This window comes from Borostomias antarcticus (assembly GCF_949987555.1).
Source record: "Borostomias antarcticus genome assembly, chromosome: 3".
Lineage (NCBI taxonomy): Eukaryota > Metazoa > Chordata > Actinopteri > Stomiiformes > Stomiidae > Borostomias > Borostomias antarcticus.
In genome coordinates, this window is record NC_140236.1 from 7,315,955 (window position 1) to 7,339,072 (window position 23,118).

Here is a 23,118-nt window from a genome sequence, read left to right on the forward strand (position 1 = left end):
TCACACTCGTCAATATTTAAATGCACACTTATGCATTATGGAATAGGAGGACAGTCCTTTTTAGATTGTTCAGCCATTTTTTTCAACGCTTGCGCGTTCACCAGCAAGGCTCTAGCTAACTCTCTGGCTGAGGGAGGCATTGTGTTTGGTCAATATTCTGCCCCGTACGGTAGAAAGACGGTCTGAGCAGGTGCACGCAGAGAGCGAGAGGAAGGACAGGACTGCGGAGCCGCCACAGCGAACCAAGGGCCGCAGGCGGTTGCCAGGCAACGCTATCCCTATCACAGCAGGAGGCAGGAGTGGCAGAGAACATTAAATCACTTTGAGCTCCATCTCACAACACTGTGTGTGTCTGCCGCGAGTGGTCTCTGGTCAGACAGAAGCATGCTGACATCCATTCATGGCATCTACGTTAACGCAATGCCAATTGGCTAAATAGGAAGAGACAGGCCTATGGAGAAGGCAGGTGGGAGGTGGAAAAGTTACATAACAAAAATATGACATGCATTCAGCACCCCAATGAAGAAACACTGTAGGCTATGAATAAATACATGTGCAGCACAGTGTCCATTGGAATGCAAATTGGGCTATTTCACTTCAGCTCATTTTCACAATGGCCAGACTATTATCATCTCTCTCCACAGTCCAGCTACAGTACAGCACAGTAGAACCTGAAACCTGCCTGAACACAGTGCTATAAATGGCACTGCATTCTTTACCTTTTTTTCTCTCTCCCTAAAATGACTCACCAGAGCCCCCTGTTCTTCTCTCATTGATAGAGAAGAAGCCGGCTATCCTGCTGCAGCAGCAAATAGCTCTGGAGTTCTAGCATAGACAGCAACAGGGGCAAGATTTATGTTCAGGCTAACGGGTGAAATCTACTTGCGATTCAAAGAGCTATAAGTCACTGAGGATTGCAGGCAGGCATCTGCCTTGATTGCCCTGTTCCTGCTCCAGCACATTACTGTGTCCCGGGTCACCTGAGTTTGACCTGGACAGGAGCTCTATGGAGCAGTACTATGGAGCACACACACACACACACACACACACACACACAGAACATGGGAAAATACAGCCATCACTCAGTGTTGCGTTCCAAGGTGACCCTGATTCAAATGACCACGACATTAAATTGGACATTATATTAGTCACTGTCCACTGCAAGGCAAAGTCTACACCACAGAGATGCCAGCCTCTAATCGACTTCTCATTCAACCTAATGAATTAAATTATCACATTAAATGATATGATCAGGGTCGTGAGGAGGCCGCCAAGGTGGAGTGAGGAGCCGTACACAGTAGTTCTCCATTGGCAGGAGACTCTCCCCTAGCCCTGCCAAACGAGGCCCGCTGTCGTGGCAGCGCTGAGAATAAAGACAAAAACCTCATAAGAGCTGCCCATGAGCGGACACGCTTGAATAAAATTACAAGCACCTAACTGCGCCCATTCACACGGTGTAAACAGAGTCTGCATAGTAAGCAGCTTTGGCAAGTCTGGCGATGCGTGCCGTTCGGAGCCGAGAGGAAGTCGACGGTGGGCAGATTAGTGTGACCGCCTGAGCTCAGGCGGAGGCAGCAGGTTGGTGGTTGATGATGCTGCCTGCAGGCTAGACTTAGAGGTGGGCCATATGCATCAATTTATAACCCTCCTTCCATCAGCAACACGACGCACCACTGTGACTAAACTGCAAATCTCCTTATAGACAAGATGGGTGAGTTCCAACAAAGATAGGAAAAATGTAAATGATGGATAGGGCCTACGTGATTTGAAGTATTTTAAGTAGGCTACAAGCATCCATCAACCCATTTAAACAAACAGACATTAAATTAGATTTATAAAAAAAGGCTAATTAATTAATGATAAAAATAAATAATTGAAAAATGTTCGTTTCTTGGGCTTGGGTGTATACGGGGGATAATACATGCTTACGGGTGCTATTAGATCAATTTAAAGATCACATTATCACGATACTTACCCACCCACCTATCGCCAACCAACGGACCAGACGCATTACTGATATCCCAATTCTTGCTAAACATATCCCTATGAAAAGGCAGAAGACTTGAATATAATATTTTATTTAGCCTATCTTCGTGTGTTGTCTATAAACAATAACAAGACTAACTCCCCCCCCCCATCTTAGGGATGTTTCCTTCATGCGCACATGGGAGGGGTAGGTTCCCTAAATGGGCTAGTAGCCTATTGGTAATGGTGCCGCACTAGCATCCACCGCGCAGCTTTTTAGGCAACTTCGAGCCGCTCAGTGCTTGAATATGGCTTTGCCAAACAGGAAGGCTATTGTTGTGCTCTTACTGAAAACATATCCGATAACCGACATCGTCCCAGCCACGTAGCACATAGCAGGCTCCTGTATCTTGACTGCATAGCCGCTGTCCACGGGCGTTCTCTTGTCTGGCAATACCGCTCATGCGCTCCAGTGATTTACCTCACAGGGATGCTGATGTGACTGTGAGGACGGAGCAGTCGGACCCGCTCACAACGCACTGATTTGCTGCAGAAGACGTAAGGCCGCGTGGACTCTCGTCTTTACGAAAACAAGCGACTCATCTTATTGATACGGATTCTAGATTCTAAAGGGCGCGTGGCAGCAGTTCGGGGAACTTGTGTTCGCTTATATTTACGTAGGCTAGTCTTGTAGTTTGCATAATTTTAAAACGAGTTTTTGGTTACCAAATAGTGGAATATTTGGCGACCGGATTTCTCATGCGCGCGTCTCCATCCATGCATCCAGTTGTCCTTGCATTATAGTCTTACTGGAGTGACGGCGTAGGGTACTGCAAACTATAAACATAACCCTCGAGACAATTAATGAAGATTGCTTGATCTCGTGTGAAGGTAAGCTACGTTTATGATCAACATATCCACGAATTGATCACTTCTGATTTCGAGAGAATGGTGCAGTGCTTTACAGTTTATCGGTAGGCTAGGGCTCAATCGTCCAATATTGAATGGATACAGGCATATTGGAGGGTCCGGCTATGTTGTAGGGGTGCATTAGACATCTTGTGCCACACGTGTGTTTGTCTGTCTGTTGTTTGTTTGTTTGTTTGTTTGTGTGTGTGTGCGTGTCTGTGTGTTTAGGGGACGGATGTAGCCTAATGTAGGCTACAAGGCATGTAACCATAACGACATTCAATTCCATCCAATAACCATGTTTATTTCCAACAAGTCACCCACTATGGCTTTTCTTTGCAGCCTTCAATTCAAGATGCCTGGGATTCCTCCAGCTGCTGTTCCATGCTGTTTGGTGAGAACAGGAGAGAGACTATAGAGAGACTCCTCCTTGACTAAGACCCACTGCTAGCATGCTGTCACCTCGAAGCAGAGTGGGCGGCAGCCAGCTGGAGTCCTCACCCGGTCTGAGGAGCCAGGTGAGATGGCTCCTCTCCATGTCCCTCTCCCTGGCTCTGCTCTGGCTGCCCGTGGCAGCAGGGTCCACCCTCAACTGCCATAACACCTGCATCTGCGCCAGCAACATCGTGAGCTGCTCCAAGATGAACCTGACCGTCATTCCCACGGGGCTTCCTCTCTACATGGCCGTGCTGGACCTCAGCTATAACGGCATCACGCGGCTACGGGCCGACTGGACCCCCGTGAAGCTGGTGAAGCTCCACAACCTCCTCCTCAGCCACAACGGCCTCCTCTTCCTGTCCTCGGAGGCCTTCCTGTACGTCAGGCAGCTGCGCTACCTGGACCTGTCCTCCAACAGCCTGCGCCAGCTGGACGAGTTCATCTTTGAGCCCCTGGTGAACCTGGAGGTTCTGCTCCTCTACAACAACCAAATCGGCCAGATCGACCGCTCGGCCTTCACGGGCCTCATGAGACTGCAGAAGCTCTACCTGAGCCAGAACAAGATCTCACGCTTCCCCCTGGAGCTGGTCAAGGACAAGAGCCGTTTGGAGAAGCTCAGCCTGCTGGACGTGTCCTCCAACAAGATCAAAGTTCTCCCCATTGCGGAGTTGCAGGCCCTGCCTGCCTGGATCAAGAACGGACTCTACTTCCACAACAACTCCGTGCTGTGTGACTGTGACCTGTACAGTCTGCTGGCCCACTGGTACCTCCGCCGGCTCAACTCGGCCCTGGACTTTAAGGACGAGTACACCTGCATCCTGCCCGGCCCTCAGAAAACCAGCGTGCGAGCGTTCGACCTCAACGGAGAGTACATGAACTGCAGCACCTTCAAAGAGGTAGACGAGGAAGCCTTTCTGGAGCAGACCCTCGTCCTCGGCTGCGACACCAAGCACAGGGACATGTCCAAGACCTGGGTCCTTCCCGGCAACGTGGCTGTGACGCCCGGCGGCAACCAGAGTGCCACAGTCCTCCCGGACAGCAGTCTCCAGATCAGCCCGGTGCGGTCGGAGGACTCGGGGACATACACCTGCTTCGCCGTGAGCGAGGCCCTCAACGAGACGCTCTACGTGCTGGTGAAGGTGCACAACTTCACCATGGGCGCCAGCGGCGAGACCCTGAACACGGCCTACACCACTCTGGTGGGCTGCCTGGGCAGCGTGGTGCTGGTGCTGATCTACCTGTATTTGACGCCCTGCCGCTGCTTCTGCTGCCCCAGCAGCGCCAAGAACCAACGGGAGGACAGCATCCGCTCCTCCGTGCTCAGTGCCACGCCCACGCGCGTCGACCTGGCCGGCGCCAAGGCGGAGCTAAACAGGCACGTGGCCTTCATAGACCCCAAGGAGCTGCAGCAGGGCCAGAACGGCAAAGTCAACCCCAACGGGGAGGAGGAGGAGGAGGAGGAGGAGGCAGACGAGGAGGTGGGCATGCTAGGGAGGGACCGGAGGAAGAAGTCGGTGGCCGAGTCGATCAGCTCCGTGTTCTCGGACACGCCCATGGTGGTCTGAGACGGGACAAGGCGGCGTGGCGGTGTGTGCGCGCGTCGACGTGGCCGGATGTTCCGTGGCGCAATGTCAGCCACGTGCTGCCAAAGCTAAACTGACTTCTCAGGAAGACGGCTGTTCCATTCTACGGACCGCTACCCTGAGCACTCAAAGGTCCAAAGGGTGGTATTCAACCAATTGCCTTGGTGTTGACCAGGACAATACACAGAACTATTCCAGCATTTTGATCTGTAGCACTTAAGTATACATACTGTGAAAGCCCAGCAGTAAGAAAGTGGACACTGTTCTCATGAGAAGTGTAAAACAGAGGGTATATTGGACAACAGTTACTCAGGAAGAGGCACATTGATGGGTAAAAGGAGAAGATGCCCCATTAGATATCAGCGGAGATGGATACGCTTGGCAGAGAGAGTAATTCATATAACCCACTTGTGAGCATGAGCCTTGTTGACTCATATTTATATTTAATAGAAAGAAGATGAGCATCTTCTATAGTCGTTAGCACATAACATTAGCCCTCTGCTCTGACAGACAGGGACCTCTAGAACTGGGTTATGAATAGTCATCGTGGGTGAGTCATGTGGAGCGCAGCAGCATGCCTCAAACATCATATTAAAGACCAGGCAGAGTGGGCTACAGGAAATATAACACAAATCAGTGTGGCTGTGCCCTCCACTAGATAGCTTAGGTTAGATAGTTAGTCATAATGAGATAGAGATAGCGTATAAAACATTGTCATTAAACATCATGGCAGGTCACCACATGTTCATCTGGACTCGTGCTCGGTTGCTTGATTTGAGGTGTCCCCAATTAAGGAAAGTTATTATGCTGATGAGTTCAACCCTTGTATTCAATTCATATTATCTACGACTCTCACATAGAATCATATAATCATCATTAGGAAAAGACAATAATGTTTTTTCCTATATTTATTATAGAGTTCAGTTGCAGAGCTAAGATTTCTACAGTAATAATAGCAAATATCTGTATTGCTGATATGACAACTACTGGGTTATGAATTGTGTCATCTTATCTTATTTATCTATCGTAAACAGTAACTTTAGAGTTATGTTCAAAGCCTTAGAGGCATAGTTCCAGGGAAAACAGGTTGCTGGGAAGTATTATAATATTATTGTGTTTTCCTGCCCAACGTCAGGTGCCGTGGTCCCCAGTAGTCTAGTAAGGATATTACTGCCAGCTCTGAGTGCTGTCTGTCTGCTTCTAACAGTTCACTGAGTTGCCAATGCCATGTTCTGCAGGGTCAGACTTCGTCATCTCATAGCGTTTGTGTTTCATAGGAATGTGATGCCTTATCAGTGGTGGAAACATCTCTTAAACTATTTTTTCTCCTTTTTTTTTTGTAAATCAATTTGCACCTTGCATAAATTACATGTTATTGTTTCTAGGGGTAGACCATCAGAATTCTATGTAAATTAATAGAGATATATTGTTGATTTGTATGCGTCCTCCTACTTGGGTCTGCATTCTACATAGCTTCTTACCATGCCAGTGCTTATTACAGGTGTTATGTTTCATGCTGCAGTAAATATAATCTAGGTAGGTAAACATACAGTGCAGAGGACCAAAAAATTACATAACCGCCAGTCTCTCCAGTAGCCGATGCTCATGATTATGTATGAGGTGCTGTACATAGCACTATGTGCCTGACGGAAGGATGTTTGAGTTCCCAGTTGCCAGCAGAAATGAACTGTGCACCACCGTGTTGTGGAAACAGTTGTCAGAATTCATTTTATTGCCATTGTAGTTTTTCAATGTACTAGGAATTTGCGCTCGGGCGTGGTGCATAACATGGAGACAACATTGGACAGGGTGCAGGGAAGAGACAGGACAGTGCAAAGAGCAAGTCGAAAATGCTAGTACAAAATAGGATAAGATAAAAAACAATATACAAAATGTTGTGCGGTCAGTGTATATATAGTGAGTGTGCAGAGTGTAATGTGTGTGTGTGTGTGTGTGTGTATGGTGTATGCAGCGTGATATGTGAGTGCGGTGCGTCCTTTACAGTACATTCGGTGGTCATTGGATGGGGCTGGGGGGGCAGGGGGGAGTCAGAGGGGGACACAAGCCTTGTTGATGATGCTGTTGCCCTTGTGGAAGAGGCTGCCTCTGTGGTGTGTGGTCGTGGTCCCGATGGGCCGCAGCCTCCTGCCAGAGGGGAGTGGCAGGGGATTATGGCCGGGGCGGGAGGGGTCGTCCGCAATCTTCCTGGCCTGCTTCAGGGTCCTGGAGTTGTGCAGGATCAGGAGGGAGGGAAGGTTGCAGCCGATCACCTTCTCTGCGGATTGGATGACACACTGCAGTTTGGCGCTGTCTTTGGCCGTAGTGGCGGAGTACCAGATGGTGATGGAGGAGGTGAGGATGGAGGTGTAGAAGAGAGTACCATAGTTTTCTTTGGTTGTCCGAATTTCTTCAGCTGCCTCAGGGAGTAGGCTACATCCTCTGCTGTGTATTCTTCGCGATCTGGTGTTTAGTTCTCATTTGAGGTCCCAGGAGAATATGGTGCACAGGAATTGGAGGGAGTCCACAGTGGCGACCGGGGAGCCAATCAGGGTGATGGTGGGGTGAGGGGCTGATTTCTTCCTGAAGTCCACAACCATCTCCACTGTCTTAAAAGCGCTGAGCTCCAGGTTGTTTTGTAAATGTGGCAGCCAGTCAAAAGATAGCAATCTTCTTAATTTCCTCTGTTGGTTTGTGGACCCATGTTGGACCCAAATGTATGCAGTGGCTGACGTGCGGTGGAGGCAGATTGAATCAGGTTTTCAGCAGATGTCCGTGTCTTTGCGAAAACCAAAAGGGGCGATCTCATTATAGTGAGCGGCTTTGTCATGACAACGACCAGGCTATGGATTTCTAAATGTTAATTACATCTTTTGATGGGATAAGGCGTCCCTCTGCCTGTCTGTCTGCCTGCACAGACAGGGATATTTCCAGTATGTTCTCCCAAGCCACACTAACATAAAGCCATTCTTTTCCCCCTGTCCACTGACAGCATTGATTCAGTCTGAATTGCTTTGTTTTTAATGTGTATTTTAAGAGGCCACCCTTAGTTTGATTTTAAAGCAATCGATTCAGTGAGGTAAATGAACACAATGCCCTTCAAGTGCTGTGTAATTTGTATGCGGGAAAAGCCTGCGCTTACAAACAACATTTGTTTTCATACTGAGTCATCTGATTTGAGTGTTGTTAAACCCAAGATTAATTACAGTACAGTTATTCCAGTGTCAAATAGTAGCCTAATCCTTTCCCATAGGCTACTTTAACTGTGCTTGATCGAGCTTGCTTAGCTAAATTATTTACCAATGGAATTGACTCTGACGTGTAAACCCAAGATTTTCAAAGTATTTCAAATGCTGTGTGAACCGGCTTTGGTTGTCATAGTGGAGTTTGTGGTCAGATACTACTTAACGTAGGAGCAAGAGCAGCACGATACAAATACAATAGGTGCTCAAGCTATTTGTGTATAGCTGCATATTTTGTGTATAGCAGTATTTGTATTAGGTGCATCAACCTGATGTCTCTCTTGAGCTAATAACTAGTAAAGCCTTGAGGAGATATTATGGGAGTGGATGTCAGCATGGCTCTGATTGATTGATTCCAATGAGAATCTGGGCACCTGTTTATAGCCCTTATATAGCTCATATAAGGGAGTGATGCTTCACCATTCCACTACACCAAATGACTAAGTGCTTCTGTGCAGCATCCTACAGTGGGTAAGAAAAAGCTAATGTGTTGAGCTCTCCAAAGCAACAACTATCTTCCACTACAGATGCATCAGCCCTCTTACTACCCCAGGTCTCTGAAGGGGTATCTGTTCAAAAGTCTTTTGTTGTGTATTGCTACGTTTTTACCAGTGCGCTCGCAGTGTTCTCGTATGATCCAGTGTTGTTGACCATTTGGCATTTCGTCTTGACCTGTGCTACTGTCCGTTGTTCCAATGTTGGTCCTCATTCTTTTAAGTGTACTTCGAAGTTGAGGGTGGAGTACTGGAAAATGATCTAGAAATTGTTAAGGGTACAATTAATGAAACAAATTCATAACCAGTTTAAAACATTTGTCCGTTGTGATTATTGAAGGGTCAGGGTGTTTAACTTGTTGTTTTTGCTACCGACACTAAGCTATGGTAAGGCGTCAGAAATAACTGCACTGTGACACAGCAAGTTGGTTTGGCAGGCGATTGAAAGATGAATCACCATGGTCTATTCAGGTGTGAAACACATTGTCACCTCAGGAGGGGGTATTTATGACGGGCTTCCTCAAATCATTCACAGCCATAAAATTTGTATCAGATAATACAAACCCTCAGATGAAACCATGTCAGTAATATTGACTCCCTTTTTTATGTCATCTCATGTCTTAATAGTCTCTGTATAGATTAGCATTTTTCATGAAGAGGAGCATTTACATGACAAGACTCCACTGGTCTCATCTGCACACCATTCCATTCCCTGTCTCATTCTCACAATGTTTTAATCCATGCACAATTCATGGAGGGTGAACTAAAGCAGCCACAGTGGCAACAGTAGATGGAAGCCACTCCTCTCAGAACGCCCTGTAACGCTGAGTTTATGATGCTGCATCAGTGATAATGAGTATCCTGGTCCTGCCATAGAATTAGAGAGGTCTTGCTTATAAAGTTGAATGGCTTTGCATGGTAAGGAAATGTGCCCTATCTGACTGCAGGAAAATGTAATCCAAAAGATTATAGATTGTACTGTAGAGAATGTGTTATGATGACTACTTTTGATTCAATAAAATATAAGAAGGGTTTTCCTTTAAAAACAACGTGTGGATTACTTGCTACTGCTCTGCTGTGGTGTGCTACATTGTCATGCTCCAACTCATGTTCAATATTAGATTCTTTAGAGATTCGGTCCTTCCCACAGGGCTGAAACATGTTTATTGGTTGAAATCCATCTGAATGTTCTGTATTAAGCACAAAGGGACACATTACATGACTGACTCCCATTTCCAGCTCAAGGAGACCTCTGAGATACTCAAAGTAGGCCTTTGATTCTATTCATAATCATAATCCTAGAGGATGTAAAAAAAGAAAAAAAAGTAGAATGCTTAAAATGTAGTACAGCTTTTATATGAGTATACTGCTGGTTATAACCAGCTTAGTGAGATACATAGAGATTTTATGGTGTTACATGATGATAGCGCAAGTTGTGGTCAGTCACTCTACTAGTTTATTTTGTCATTCAGGCAGTTTTATGAGGAATTCCTTGAGGATAAAAGGCAAAAGAGCTGTGTGCACATCCAACCTTAGTAGGCCAGTTGCTGGATCTTAGAGTACATACGTGAGGAGAGGAAAGATCCGCACACTTATATCTCCCGGTTCACTTTATTGGAAAAAAAACGTTTTGACCCTTAGCTAAGACTAAGGGTCAAAACGTTTTTTTCCAATAAAGTGAACCGGGAGATATCAGAATTCCTTGAGGATGTCTATGAAATAATAAATGTCAAAAACACAACTAATTTTGTCTTCACTATCATCTCATCGGTGCCTGAATATGACTGTATAAGTATTTCCCTACATTGAGATAAGCTAGGAAACTGATGTCATATTTTATGAAGACTACATTTGTCATAGTCATAGGTGCCTCACTGTAGTTCATTTTGCAGTCCTACAGAAAAAAAGTCTAATGGTTTAGTGCCATCTACTGGCGGCATGATGCCATTGCGATGCATTAGGATATGCTTTCTGGTTCAACAAGCTTTCAGTTTCAAGTTCTGATTTATGAGAATCAGACAAATACAAACAGGAATTGAGCTGATTACAATCAGCAGACCTATATGAAGCGGCTGAGAAACTTCAAAACTTCAAGAACTTCAAAACTAAGCTGCAAGTGTACACCAACACCATTCAATTACTTGCTGCTCAAAACCACAGCTCTAATAAAAATAGTGGTCTCATTATTGCTAATTGCTAACTGTCTGTAGACAGATGTGTATAATGCTTGTAAACCGTAACCGTTAGATATTGTAGAAAATGTAGAAAACATTTCATACAGTATCTACATTTAAAACTGGAGACAATAGAAAAAACGGATGACGTAAAACCACAAGAAAAATAGCATTCAAGTTGTTTTTAATACATTTTCCATTAATTTCATTTTAGCAGCATAAGGGGTAGGTCTTGAGGTATTTCTATGTTCAAACACAGGTAATCAACTGATACATTCAGTCACGTACACAAACAAAACATCATGTGGACAAATTAATAACTGTAAGAAACACTCATTCCTGATGACCTGTGCTCACAGACAAACACAGACATTCACCATCACACACGCACACGCACACACACACGCACGCACACGCATGCACACGCACGCACGCACACGCACACAAACACACACCAGTTCTGTGCTGGCAGTAACAATCCACTGCAGTAGGCGTCTTCTCCAAGTGGTTTATAAGGCAGGATTCCTTAGTGTTGTACTTTTGGCTGTGGAGAGAGAAAAGAAACGGCTGTTAGAAAACGCTCTCAGGTAAACGTCAACATTTAGTTCAGAGAACCGTTTGTTAGTGAAGAAGTGTTTGTAGACAACGCACTGTGTAACAAGAAATGTGTTCTGTGAGCAAATGCATACACGGCGATCTATCAAGTACATACTATATACTATAATTAAGCAGAGCAAGGATACACTGGGTCCAACTCTAGCACGAAACACACCCAGTCTCCGGTACATGTTGGAAAATGAGACAAGCCCTATGCCGTCCAATGACTGCAGCACTCACTCGTTGAGGGTCCTTCCTCTTCTCCAGGCCTCTGGCGAGGGCTCCGCCCATACTCTCCCCCCGCCAGGAGAGCAGGCTGGAGTGGGAGGGAGAGGACAGGCAGCGGGACTTGGGGGCCCGGGTGGGTGGGGGGCTGACGGGGAGCGGTGAGGCGCCACCGCCACTCTTGCGCTTCTTGGCCAGGTCCCTGTGGTCGTAGCCGACAAGCCTCCTGTGCAGCCCAGGTGGTCTGCCTCTCCCCCGGGGGGGCGGGTGGGGTGGACGGAGCGGGGGCCCCTGGTGCCGTTTCCCCTGGCCCGGCGAGGGCAAGCGGCACCCCGAGGGCTGCGACTGCGGGGGGCATGGCTTCTTTCCTAGCGCGACGGCGCCGTTGATTGGTCCTTGAGACGAAGGGGAGGGGTAGACGCGGGCGGGACCCTGCGGCCGGCCTCTCTCCTGGAGAGGGTGGTCCCTGACGCGTTTGGGCGGGGCTTGGGCCTCGCCGTGGGGAGGCTTGGACCTCTCCTGCTCTCGGAAGCGGGCCTTGCTGGGTCTGCCCACGGGGTTGCGAGGCCGGGCGGGGGGTCTCGGAGTGGAGGAGAGGGGCTTGGCGCTGGGTGGTTTGCGCTGATTGCTCTGGGTCTCTGATTGTCCTGAGCAGTTCTCCCTGCCGGCGGCTCTGTGGGGGAGGGAGGGTGGAGGAGACCTGAGAGATGGGCCGGTGGGAGGGGCAGGCACACCCCCCACCCTTCCAGATGACCCTGTGGCGGTGGAGGCCGTGGTCGGCGCTTGGCGTGACCGCACACCAGTCACTTGAGGTATTTTCCTATTTAAAAAATGATAATTAATTACCATGAGCTTTACATTCCATTATAACACTGTGTCGATATATATAGGTTTGTGCAGCATGAAGTAATGGTGGACAGTGAAATGGTGGAGGCTCTCACTTCCACAGGTGGGCGCTGAGGTGGTGCTCCACCATGGCACTGAGGGCAAAGTGAATGTGGTGCAATCTCCGGTCAAAGGTGAAGACACTACAGCCCAGTGGGCGGCTTCCAAAAGTGCATAGCTGAGGGCACAAAGAACAGATTTAATTCATCAGATTGAAATCAGTTACATCATTTACTGTAGGTGATCCAATAAAGCGCAGCATGTCACAGCATGCAAACTATGCGAATAGAAAGGAAAGTCTTGTCATAAAAATCTAGGCCACAGCTCTCAATGTTTGCTACTCAGCACAGTGTAAACGTCATACTATTCAGTAGAGCAAGGATTTGAAAAATGTGTGTCAACACAAACTTGTGTCAACGACTTTACCATTTATGGCCAGACTGTCTGCATTTCATTCCAGTAATCCATCAGCCATCAGCAAACAATGCGATACAATTTTCCCTTATTACTACTGCGGTCATGCAAATAACACGATTACCACAACCCAATATCCAATATCCGGGGCTGCTTGCTCAGTCACATTTTTGTGAGAACTCTGATTTAGATGCTCTGATCTGCGAAAACATTTAGACACAAATCTAAACATGCTAACTGTAATGGAGGAGCCAATTAACAGTCCCAGCTGTGGTGTGGTGGCAGTGGCGGTGCTCACCCCCAGAGGTTTGGGGTGCCACGGGGTGGCGGGCAGGTCCCCATCCTCCTCCTGGTCCTCCGAGTCGCTCCCCTCGCTGGACGGCAGGCTCTGGTTGAAGGGATAGGGGGGCTGCACCTCCACCTCCACCGCACTTTCCCCCTCCTCCTCCTCCTCCTCACCTCCACTCTCTGACGGCTCCCTGGATCTGGAGGAGAAGCAGAATATGGTTTACTAAAATACAAGGATTATGCACTGCTGGTGTGTTGCCTGCTATGTGGCATTTGTGACCGGCTGTGGCCACAGCCAAACCGCAGAGCTTAGCGCTTAGCTCTTCCATCATTCAAGAGTTTCTACGATCAAACATTCCCCCACCTGAGAATTGCACAATTGTTGAGGGCGTGTCTTCTGTGCTGGGGCCCCGTGGGGTCCTCGGGGGCCTCTCCGTGTGGCGAGGGGTCTTTAGGAGAGGGTCTCTCCAGGTCCCGGCACTTGGAGCCTGTCCTCTGCTCTGTCACCAGCTGGTCAAAAGTCTTACTCCTCCCCACCACCTTCCGTCTCTGGTGGATGGAGTGGATCTGCAAAAAATATAGGGAAGTGATGAGTGTGAGAACGCTACCCACTCTGACACATCTAGTCCTCTAGTGTGTGTATAAGAGCTTACATTGCACATGAGTTGCCTGGTACATAGTTTCTTCCTCTCTGGATCCAGAACTCCACAGTGCTTGTCCAGGTCACATTCTTTCTCTGGGTGAAGATAAACACAGTAACCGCTTAGCACCAATAAACAGACGAGCTATGGTGAAAGAGCATTACTGATAGGGCAGCATGCATGACACTCACATCATGTGATAAACACATGACCCAAGGACATGTGCATTGCATTGTTACTTTACAAATTTGCATTATGATCTACATTAAATCTAATAACAGATGTGTCCAGTTGTGACTGCTACTATATCAGGCATGCATTGCTTACATTACATATAACAAAAAATGTGATGCCGTCAGAAATACATGAGGATACAGTGCAAAAACAATCAAGTAACAAACGTACTGTAGACTTTCTTAAAGGTTCTGCTGTAGGTCTTTGTTCCCCGGGGGCTGGTATGTGTGTCCTCGGGTTGCCCAGTCGCAACCCTCGGCAGCGCTGAGGTCTTCTCTGAGGCGGAAGAGGGGGGCCCATCGGGGGGCTGGGGTCCTGAGTGCCAGGTAGGAACCTTAGGTCGTCGGGGGGAGGGGTGCGAAGGCGAAGGTGGGCTCTCCTGGGCCGGAGGGGCCAAACTGAGAAGAGAGAGGGAGGGATGCAGGAGCCACGATGAGAAGGCAAGATGCGGACGGATAATGAAACTCTTAATCTCCATGATTCAAGAGTTCTTTGTCAAATAAAACCCTTGTTTTAGAGGGAAGATGCACTTGGGAGTTCTGGCAAGTAGTACTACATTGGTTTTTCCTACGTTAAATGCAATTATTGTTAGTCGATAAAAGCGTCTGCTAAATGACTGTAATCTAATGTAATTTAACGTATATGTACAGTCACAGTGAAATGTTGCTGCCTACTCCAAGATGCTCAATAACGGAGACTCCAAGACTCCAATACTCAATTTACAAGTTATACATTTACAAATTACACAATACGTACAATTTCTATACAGTATAAAAAGGGTAAGAAGATAGATATCGGTCTGGATGGGTTATGTACATGCTATATATGGATATGAATAATGAATAAATAACTGCGGGGGGGGGGGGGGGGGGGGTTGTACACAGTTTGTACAAACTGTGTACAAACTTCCCCACGGCTTATGGAAAAATCATTTATTTTCCACCAGTCATCCTGGTATGTTCCAGGCTGTGTGTAGTGCCAAGGATTTTCTCCTCCTTACCCGACTCCCTCCTTCTGTGCTTTGGCAGGTCTGTGCTGGGGGAGAGAGGGCGTCGTTGAGGGGGGCGCCGCCCCTTGGTGCCTGCTGTCCTGCCTCTCTCGGGAGGGAGGGGCGAGTGAGGGGGGACGGCCCGGCCGCTGCTGGGCGGCCGAGGGGGAGGCCGGACCGCAGAGCTTACCCGGGGGGCCGTGGCAGCTCTCGCAGTGCTTCTCGAAGGCCTGGGGCTTCACCACAAGGCCACATCGGCTGCACACCACCAGGTAGAAGTCGTCATGAGCTGGACAATGGCCATATATGGACATGTCTATAGAAGAAAGGGAGTCGAGAATTGGCACACATCTTGTCAGGCGTGTTTCAGAATGTCAGCAGTTCGGGTTCAACATATGGGCACTGTAACATAGGGTAAACAAGAGTGAAACTTGTTTTACAACTGGTGTGCTGGACACAGCTGTAAGTGTTACTGTAATGCATCATGAAAAACGTACCCTCTTTTCTGAGGGTCATGGTTTCTGTTCTCTTCTTCCCATACTTGTTGCATTCTTCCACGATAGACCCTTCAGAATAAACAGTCAGTGATTCGGTTGAGTTTTACGAGTTAATTTGACATCAGGAACTTTTATTGTGGACGACCTGTGTGATGAATAACAATGAGTAAAGTGAAACTGAAATTAATTGAGCACTAGCCTCCTAGCTGACTTCCTACCGATATATTGCCTCACATTGTCGATATACATCACTAGCTAGCCAGATAACATACAATGGTCCTGGCCGGCCCACATTCATGAGCTGGCCATCACATGCTGCTCTAGTCTAGCCCACACCCACTCTAATAAAAAACGTGAGATTACGAGCTGGCCGGGTTCTTTCCTTGTTGTCCATCTCGATAGTTAGCAGGCTAATGTTAGCAAGCTAGTTAATACTGCACATTTACGGCAGAACGGACACTAATTTAGCGACTACGTGTGATGACATTCTTTCACTTGCTACTCTTCTTTGTAGTTATCCGTATACGGTGTTCAGTGATTGGGGGGATTCATGAACATGAAGTTGCTTAGTTTGTTTGCCAATTAGCTAGCCAGTGAGGTGGGAACCCATTCCGCACTAGGACCCTGCGTGTCTTTTGTTTGGGTTGCGATTTATGGGGAGCCTGGTTTACAGCAAAAAATAAATCATTGCAAAATGCCATCGTGAGTTGACAAAATGTGCTTGTGGAGCTCGGGATGTGACTCACCTTCTGAAGGGAGAATATTGGCCCTATCTATCCAAGAGCTCCAATTTAATCCAATAAAATCGTCGAGATTAGGATTTCGCCGATCCAAAGCGGCCATTGCTGCCCCTACCGCGTTCACGAATCGACACCATCAGTACGCGCACGTACCGGCTGCGTTATCATGCTCGTGCCCACGTTGAAATAAATAGAACTGGTAGTGCATCAAATTAAAGGGCCCGCTGTGAAAAAGTTAGCAATAATTCACGTTCTCTGTAATTTCATAGACACCCTATTCCAATCACAAGGTGTAAAACCTTACTCTCTACATCCCATTCTTACACCTAGGAAAAGTAAAAACACAATATCACCAGCTCTTCCCTTTAATAATTTACAGCACTGAATGTTACACATTACATTATTTCCTTTCTGATAATTACGATGGCACATTACACAATATCGAACCTTAACAATTTTTACCTTTCTTTCGACAAAACCATGGTGTATGAAAGCTACCATTGTGGTATGTCAATGCTCTACATAAGGTGCTGTTATAGCCACAAATAATTGTTATGCCTTCCCTAATCACAAGACTGAGGTAGAAGCAGCACAAGTCACATACAGTTGCAACTAATTGTCAACATTCAATTTTGAATAAATGAGTGATAGGCCATTTACACTGCGACTGCCATGTGACTGTCATGGAGTTTGCTGGTTCATTTCCTAACAAAACTTGTTAATTTAAAACACATTTAATAATAGAAACCATGCAGGGAAAGACATTTTAAAGACTATGTTAAGAGCTATTTGTTAAGGGATAGTTATTGAAATATCTAATGTCTTTTAGAAATTCACTTTCTGCCTCATTCAATTTCTGGAGAATAATAGCTCTAAGATGAAATATGCACCACTTGTTTTTAGTACAATTGTAACATTGAAAAAGTTCAATTGTGTGAGATGAAAAACAGCTTTGAGCCACATTTGACTTAAAATACCTTGAACACTTTTTGATCCTGTCAAATTTGGAAATGCATTTAGGAAACAGTAACAATTACTTTTTTTCTTTTTTCTTTTTACTGTAAGAAGGCATTACTAGCTACAAATCAAATGAGTCATGCAACATTACAACATACTTGACCACACAGGGTTGCTCAGTTAGGCTGGCTGCACCCCTTCCTGCATTTCTGCAGGAGGGACATCTGATTTGTGGAAGGGTGTCTCCTTGAAGATGAACCAGCAGTTGCCGATCCACAATATGAGATTAAGAAATCCAAAGATCTGCAATAGGGGAGGATAATGATTAAACAATGATTATTTGAGTTACATTAGTTGCAAGTTGCAGTAGTCTACACTCAATGAGGACTGGGCATGCCAGCGCAGGCAGTGAGCTGCCTACCACAGAGGAGTTGAGGCGGCCCATGTGAGGAACCGCTCCTGGCTCGCATGTGTTGTTCTTGCAGACAGGGATGAGGTCCACCAGAACGGAGGGACTGGTGGCCCACTTGACGTCAGTCAGGCCTTTGGCCCAGGCGGACGAGGACACCAGCCACATAAAGGCAAAGGCTGCAGTCACCAGCAGGTCCTATTGGCAGGAGGAGAGACTTAAAAGGCCATAAGCAAAAGAGGCATCTTATGACTTTAGAAGAACTCCACTACTGGTAGACTTGTTTTTCCTCTCCCACCTTTGTTGAGGAATGCGCCCGTCCCAGCAATTCATTAACACAGAACTGTTAAGTGCCTTTCTGAACTAGTGTTAGGCTCCAGTACACAGCTTTGCTGTATGACCCCCAACAGTAAAAGCAGAAGGAACATCTTTGGATATAGAATTAGGAATGATTTTATAAAGTAAAATGGAAAAGATTGCAGTCCATTTTAATCCGAGTTCTCAATGAAGAAAACTTTGTGTGTAAATGTAAAATGGCTGTGTGAATTGTGGAACAAACTTTGATAACACATGCTGGCTACGTTGCAATGTAGTAGTAGTAGTAAGCAAAAAGGCCATTTGCTTCCCTAAAACTCTCATGAATGCTGCTGTGAAAGTGTTCTTTGCCATACCATAAAAAAAAGAAAAGGGCATTCAGAGAGCGCAGACCTCCACCCACGATGCATGTCATCAGCATATATGGTTGTTGAATGTTTAAGTGGAGTGGGCTTTTCTAGTTAACAGAATGCTCAATGTTAACAAAAGTGAAAAATTATTTGTGGATCCCTCAAATGGCCCATCTCGCAATATCAATAAACACCAGATGGGACCTTGGTGCATAATATAACAAGGACAAATGTCCTATCTCACTGATGTTTCTAATCTAAACTAAAGAAACTTTGGTTGATCAAGTATGTTTATATCTTTGCTGCCCTCTGGTGGTCGGTCAGAGGTAATAATTCCTCTCACTACACTCGCAATATTAATAACGAAATTGTAAGTGTAACGAAAAATAATTCATGGCTCAGCCCCATGATTCAGATATAAAAAAAATAAAAAATTGGTCTGGTAGTTTTTGCGTAATCCTGTTGAGTAATGAACGAACTAATGAACAAACAAATAAACAAACAAACATACGCCCGTTTGATGTTTTGCTCTTACAGGTGAACCACCACAGGAAGCACATACTCTGGGAAATACCTACCACAACTGGGCCACGGCTGCTCTCTCTGTACACATGTTGGTAGCCCAGGTAAAGCACCAAGCTGGCAGTGGTGTAGAGGAATGCCAAGACCCCGATACACACGAAGAACTCTGCTGCAGAGCTGTGGTCTCCCATCAGATAGTGATCAGTGGTGCTGGTGTCATTGGTCTTACAGCTGGGGACTTTGTATGCGTGTGCCATCAGCCTGTATGCATGGAAGTATGTAGTTGGGTAAGAAGAACACTCCCTTAAATCAACTCTTAGTCTAAAACCTATGATGAGATTTCTAAGGCCAGCTGTACATTATAAGTGATTAAATGCATGTCTGTTCCACGCACCTGAAGGGGTAATTAAAGATGGCAGATACGTTTTGGCCGCTGGTGCTCCCCGTGCATTGCACACTGATGCTGGTGGATCCTGCGTAACCCCCAGTCGTAGCAAAGGCAAATATGGAGAAGACCTGCAGCCAGAGACCAAATAAGGACACGAACGTTAGAAGCAGTACAATATAGAAAGACCTGTTTCTGACGTGACAGATGAATACCTCACATATCATGGATCTATATGCTTCATCCAGTTTGTTCTGCATGTTTCATGTAGCTGTTAGTTTGCAATACCAGCAGGCAGCATGTCTTTGTGACATTTCCCCCCCCCCCCCCCCCCCCACACACACACACAAACACACTAGCCCACACGCTGACATAAGTGTGTAGCCGCACCCACATGTACTAGATTTCGGCTATTGCTTTACCATTTCCCATGGAAATGAGGTCAACTTGAGTCACATTTAATCCAAGATTATGCAATGAAGACTACATGGGACAATAACAGCCATTTTATAAAATAAAACTTGTTGAGCTACAAGCATGTTTGCAAGGAAGGTCCCTGTAAAAAAAACAAAAAAAAAACTGTCAGATCTTCATACCTGTCTCAATCACTTCTCACCAAAGAGCAACTTGTTACAGTACTTCACATGATAAAGGATGTTGATGTTTTTTCCACATCCTATTGAAAGTGTGGTGAGAGGGAGTTTATTTTTTCTTCAAACCTCATCAGTACCGATTTTGGCAAGATACACACAGTGGTGTTGTAGTGGAGGCTGTGCGCAAGAATACCTAATTCTATATCTATGGACCCACAGCACACAGTTCTTTGAACACCACTAACTTAAAACCTGTTACAGTAGGCTATACCACAGTAGGCTATACCACTTCTTCAGTTACCGCAGTATCCGGAAATACCCAATCACCTGTAACAAGCTGGTGAACTGCATCCTGATCCCTGAGGTCAGTCAATAGAGCCAATGAATGTGCACAAGAAGTACACTCGACAGAAGAACATGATTTTACACAGTGGGCTGCATTTATGACGGCCTTTAAAGTTGCAATTTGGGAGTTGAGGAGATACAATATAGTATGAAGTTGGACATGCAGCCAGGGGAGAGGACTTGAACCTATAGACTCCAAAAGTGAGGATTATAGACTTTTTCACAACGTGCCCTACATCACAAGACTAGCTTGACTCAATCAATTTGAAACCCCCCAACTGGGGTGGGCGACATGGACGCTTATTTCATTTAGGCTACACATGTAAATACATTCCTTCATAAAGAGATTAGAAAACAGAAAGACAGACTTACCCATTCTAGGACTCGAATAAATGCCAAAGGCTCTTTCAATGGTCCCAAGTCAAGACTGAATCCTGTCATAATTTTCTAATGATGGAAAGAAAAAGGTATTTAGCCTATACATTGCCACGATCTTAGGCTAAACAAGTCATTTCGTGCTGTAGAATTTGAATAGTCTTCTCGATCATAATTTCCTCAACGCGGTACCTGAGCAATTCCGTCCATCGTGTTTCTTCAGCCTATAATAACAGTTATAAAGATTTTCTTTAGAATTGTTTGGTAACGGCGTGGGGAAAGTTAACAGGGGAAAGTAGTCGCCTTCTAGTTCTAAACTTTTCCACCGAACTTCAGCATAAGCGATTCATAGTACACGTGATCACGAACGTTCTTAAAGCGATAGTGAACGCTCGAAGTATAGGCGAGGCCTACAAAAGCAGACATGCCTACAAGTAGCCTAGGGCTAGGCTACATTTGAAGTGACGTGTAGGCTAACGATAACTACAACAGCTGCCTATTAGTTGATTTACGGTAGGCCTACTTTTTGTAAACGTTCCAGTTCTAGACAAAACCCAGGTAGACTAATGTAAGATATTTGTTAGTTTAAATTGGGTGTAAGGTTTTCGAATTTGCAGTATCAAAATTAGTTTCCTTCCGTGGATGTATAGCGCACATTCCACCACAAGAGGTCGCCATTCCTTCATAAATCGTGTGTCATAAAATGTGCCTTTTGCTCCGGTAGGGAAGGCGACTAGTAGGCCCCAGTAGGCCATTTATCGTTACTCTCGTCGTGTATTTTATGACAGTAATTTGATCCCAATCACGTACGCAGCTCTCACAGCATGTATAGAGTCTGACAACTTAATAAGAATATTTTATTGGTAATTGGCCAAGGGGTGTAGTGACTGTCCCAATACCTCCATGCTCCTGTCGCCATACCTCAATTCACAACTTTCTGAACTGAAACCCACCAAGTGGCCAGCGCAGGCGTCATGCGTTTGTGTGAAGGCAGCACAATCGTCCCTATATCACCGAGCACATCTCGAAGGAATAAGAGTGCCTTTGTTCACCATCTTTTGATAGCTGACTGGGCTGCCATGGGGGAGGGGCTTTATTGTACAGTCCCAGTGGAGGAATGCTGCTCTGCAGAGACCAATGCTCACCAGACCGGTTGGCTTTCAAAGGGTTGGAGAGGGATGTGTAGCCTATGGTTAGTGTTGCAGGGCATGGACATGTAGGTACATTTTGACCACTATAGGTCAAAGTCAAACAAATTCAGATAATAACATGCCTGTTGTCATTTTGCCAGAACTGTACTTGCAGCATAACATCTTGGGTGGTAGTCACCTGGGATGTCCTATTTTTTCTTGTGGGACTATTTCAGGGGAGGATCTCATGATTCAGCATGTTCCAGATCTGGGTCAAAATACTATTTGTAGTAAAGGGGAAAGTGATTGAAAGGATTCCAGAGAGTATTTCGAGGGTCTGGCGTGTGCTGACCACTGAGCCTAAGCTGCAGGGAGACTGCTATTTTCTCCCCCACCCTAAAACCACATGACCATCAGTCATGGGTTGCTCCTGGCTCCAAGACCCTCCTGTCCCATCACATGCAAAAAAAATCTAATCAGGAACCGAATCTGACTCACCGCAGCCTGTAAAGTGGACAAATCTCATTGGTGAACAAATGACACTCTCATGCCACCTATTCACATACATGAGGATAGCATGGAAGAGCCAATTACCCAAGGGTTAATTTGTGTCCTCACCCAAACCCCAGTGAATTGAAAAAATATGTCTGTGTTAAAAGGCATTGTAAGGTTGTATCCTACTGTATATCCTAAATGTGAGGACATCATGCGTATTGGTGTCCCGGCAGTCTGTATGGCTGGTGACAGTTTCTACTTAAGCCCATTGAGATAAAATTGCAGCCTAATGAGGAAGAAGCAACGCAAATAGGCCGATTTCAACCCACAATTACAGTATAGGCTAACTGTCATTTGAAGAAAGGACACATGCACACACATGTAAACAGAGATTAGGCCTAATGTTGCTGGACCAGAAAGCCTGAAGGGGTATTCCACAACATCATATAATCCCTTGACATAGTGTACCAGGCTCATAATATTCGGGTACAGATGTTCAATCCACGAAAAACACTGTGCACTTTTGATTCCTCTGTGGCACAAGCTACACGTGTATATATGGTTTACACTGACATTAATCTGATGTAGCAATACACTCTCAGGTTGTTGTTAAGGACCTGCCAGTTCATCATCATATTTGATTTGGCCTACTGGCCTACAGTTGGCTACTTGAGTTAAAATCTGATAGATTTTGCTTCATTATGCTTCATTCCATGGCTTTCATGACCATAAGTTTCATAAGACTCAATATTTAAAATATCAATAATAATAGGCCAGTATGATAATAATTATGTATTTAACGCTCTAAAAGTTCACAATATGATAATAAGGCTTTCAGCGTTGTCTATTTAATGACTGGTGTTCGTGCCTTCAACCAAGCTTGAAAATGCTTTGACAGCTGAGACGCAGCGGGTTTGCTCTGCATGTTTGG

General features: G+C 45.9%; 2 protein-coding genes across 2 annotated transcripts; one reads left to right on the plus strand and one right to left on the minus strand.

The window, feature by feature from the left end:
* Positions 1-3,326: 3,326 nt before the first annotated feature.
* amigo1 (adhesion molecule with Ig-like domain 1) lies at positions 3,327-4,877 on the plus strand (the record flags this gene model as incomplete). Its single annotated transcript, XM_084461968.1, has 1 exon — positions 3,327-4,877. One exon carries the CDS (start codon positions 3,327-3,329, stop codon positions 4,875-4,877), a length of 1,551 nt encoding a protein of 516 aa, XP_084318094.1.
* Positions 4,878-16,678: 11,801 nt separating this feature from the next.
* Positions 16,679-20,893, minus strand: sypl2b (synaptophysin-like 2b). The gene is made up of 6 exons (XM_084436441.1): positions 20,755-20,893; positions 20,560-20,634; positions 19,259-19,380; positions 18,921-19,125; positions 17,690-17,875; positions 16,679-17,571 (listed from the first exon to the last, which is right to left on the minus strand). The coding sequence occupies exons 1-6, from the start codon at positions 20,770-20,772 to the stop codon at positions 17,449-17,451; spliced, it is 729 nt and encodes a 242-aa protein (XP_084292567.1). The 5' UTR covers positions 20,773-20,893; the 3' UTR covers positions 16,679-17,448.
* Between the last annotated feature and the right edge of the window lie 2,225 nt (positions 20,894-23,118).

Bases quoted from the DNA above. Each gene is read 5' to 3' on its own strand.
- sypl2b (XM_084436441.1), bottom strand. The intron at 19,126-19,258 runs GTGCGTGGAACA...CCATGCATACAG, and splicing joins ATCTTTAATTACCCCTTCAG to GCTGATGGCACACGCATACA. The intron at 17,876-18,920 runs GTAGGTATTTCC...TCCTGCCAATAG, and splicing joins GCAGCCGTGGCCCAGTTGTG to GACCTGCTGGTGACTGCAGC.